The sequence below is a fragment of the Prosopis cineraria genome, unplaced genomic scaffold (genome assembly GCF_029017545.1).
Source record: "Prosopis cineraria cultivar Desert tree isolate PC_DT_omini unplaced genomic scaffold, ASM2901754v1 PC7, whole genome shotgun sequence".
NCBI lineage: Eukaryota > Viridiplantae > Streptophyta > Magnoliopsida > Fabales > Fabaceae > Prosopis > Prosopis cineraria.
Window position 1 is genome coordinate 5,729,121 of NW_026555338.1, and position 1,367 is coordinate 5,730,487.

A 1,367-nucleotide genomic window follows, 5' to 3' on the forward strand; every position below is an offset into this window, starting at 1 on the left:
TCTATAAAGACTATAATAAACTGATCCAAGTATGGCCTGAATATGCAGTTCATATAGTCCATGAACACTACAAACATATTAGTCAAACCAAAAGGCATAACCAAAAACACATAGTGGTCATACTGAGTTCTAAAAGTTATATTAGGTACATCTACTATACTTACTCTTATCAGATAGTACCTAGACCTCAAATCAATCTTGAAAAAGACTGAGGCACCAGCCAATTGATCCTAAAAATCATCTATCCTTGGTAAAAGGATACTCGTTCTTTATAGTTACCTTGTTTAATTGTCAATAGTCTATGTGAAAATGCAGACTACCATCCTTTTTCCTTACAAATAATACTAATGATCCCCAAGCTATTACACTTAGTCTAATGAATCCTTTATTTGTAAATCTTCAATTTGCTTCTTTAACTCAGCCAATGTTGATGGTGACATTCTATATGGAGCCTTTGATGTTGGTTTGGTTCTAGGAACCAAATCAATTGAGAAGTTAACTTCCCTTCCTGAAGTTAAACTAGTCACTACATTTGAAAACACCTCAGGGAACTCGCTTGCTATCTCAATCTTCTCGATTCTACTATCATACACTGTACTAAAGGCAAAGAACACTATATATGCATTATAACCTTGCCGAATCAACTTCTTAGCACTAACCATCAACAAGAACTTAGGTTGCTTAGATGAATCCATTATTGCAGACCACATTGGTAATGAAACCACCTTTCTTACACAATCAAGCATAGCATTATTTACTACTAGCCAGTCCATACCAATAATCACATATATTCCTTTCATAGGAATACAAATCAAATTGATCTTGGAAACTTTGTCCTCAAATCGAATCTCCATACCTTGACAAGCTTTACTAGTAATCTTAGACAATGCAAAAGGCATTGTAACTCTAATGATCATAGATAATTCTTGTAATGACAAATATAATCTACCCATACATTTCCCAGACACAAAAGAATGTATGGCACCTGAATCAAACAGTGCCTTAACTTTGTGACTATAATGCCCTCACTGACATTACCATACGCTTCACTACAAAAATCACTAATTACTTCTAATCTTTAAGTTAAAAATTATTGAAAATATTGGGATCCTAATAAAAGATCTCTAGAAAATATTTTGTAATCATTTGGGTTATTCAACCCCATACACAATTACATACACAACGGAAGCATACAAATTAGGTATATCAAAAGTTAAGAAAACATGTGCATCACTTAAAAATAAAGTGAAAAATTGCACCGTGCACCGCGGCTTGTGCCATATGCGCTGCGGCATATGGCACAGAGGCCACAATTGCCTACTCTATGCCATATGTTGTGGCATGCGAGTATATACGATACAGCACAC

At 34.7% G+C, this 1,367-nt stretch overlaps 1 protein-coding gene across 1 annotated transcript; it reads right to left on the reverse strand.

The window, feature by feature from the left end:
- Positions 1 to 368: 368 nt before the first annotated feature.
- On the reverse strand, positions 369 to 899 carry LOC129316435 (uncharacterized). The gene has a single exon (XM_054960865.1). It carries the CDS (start codon positions 897 to 899, stop codon positions 369 to 371), a length of 531 nt encoding a protein of 176 aa, XP_054816840.1.
- Positions 900 to 1,367: the final 468 nt, after the last annotated feature.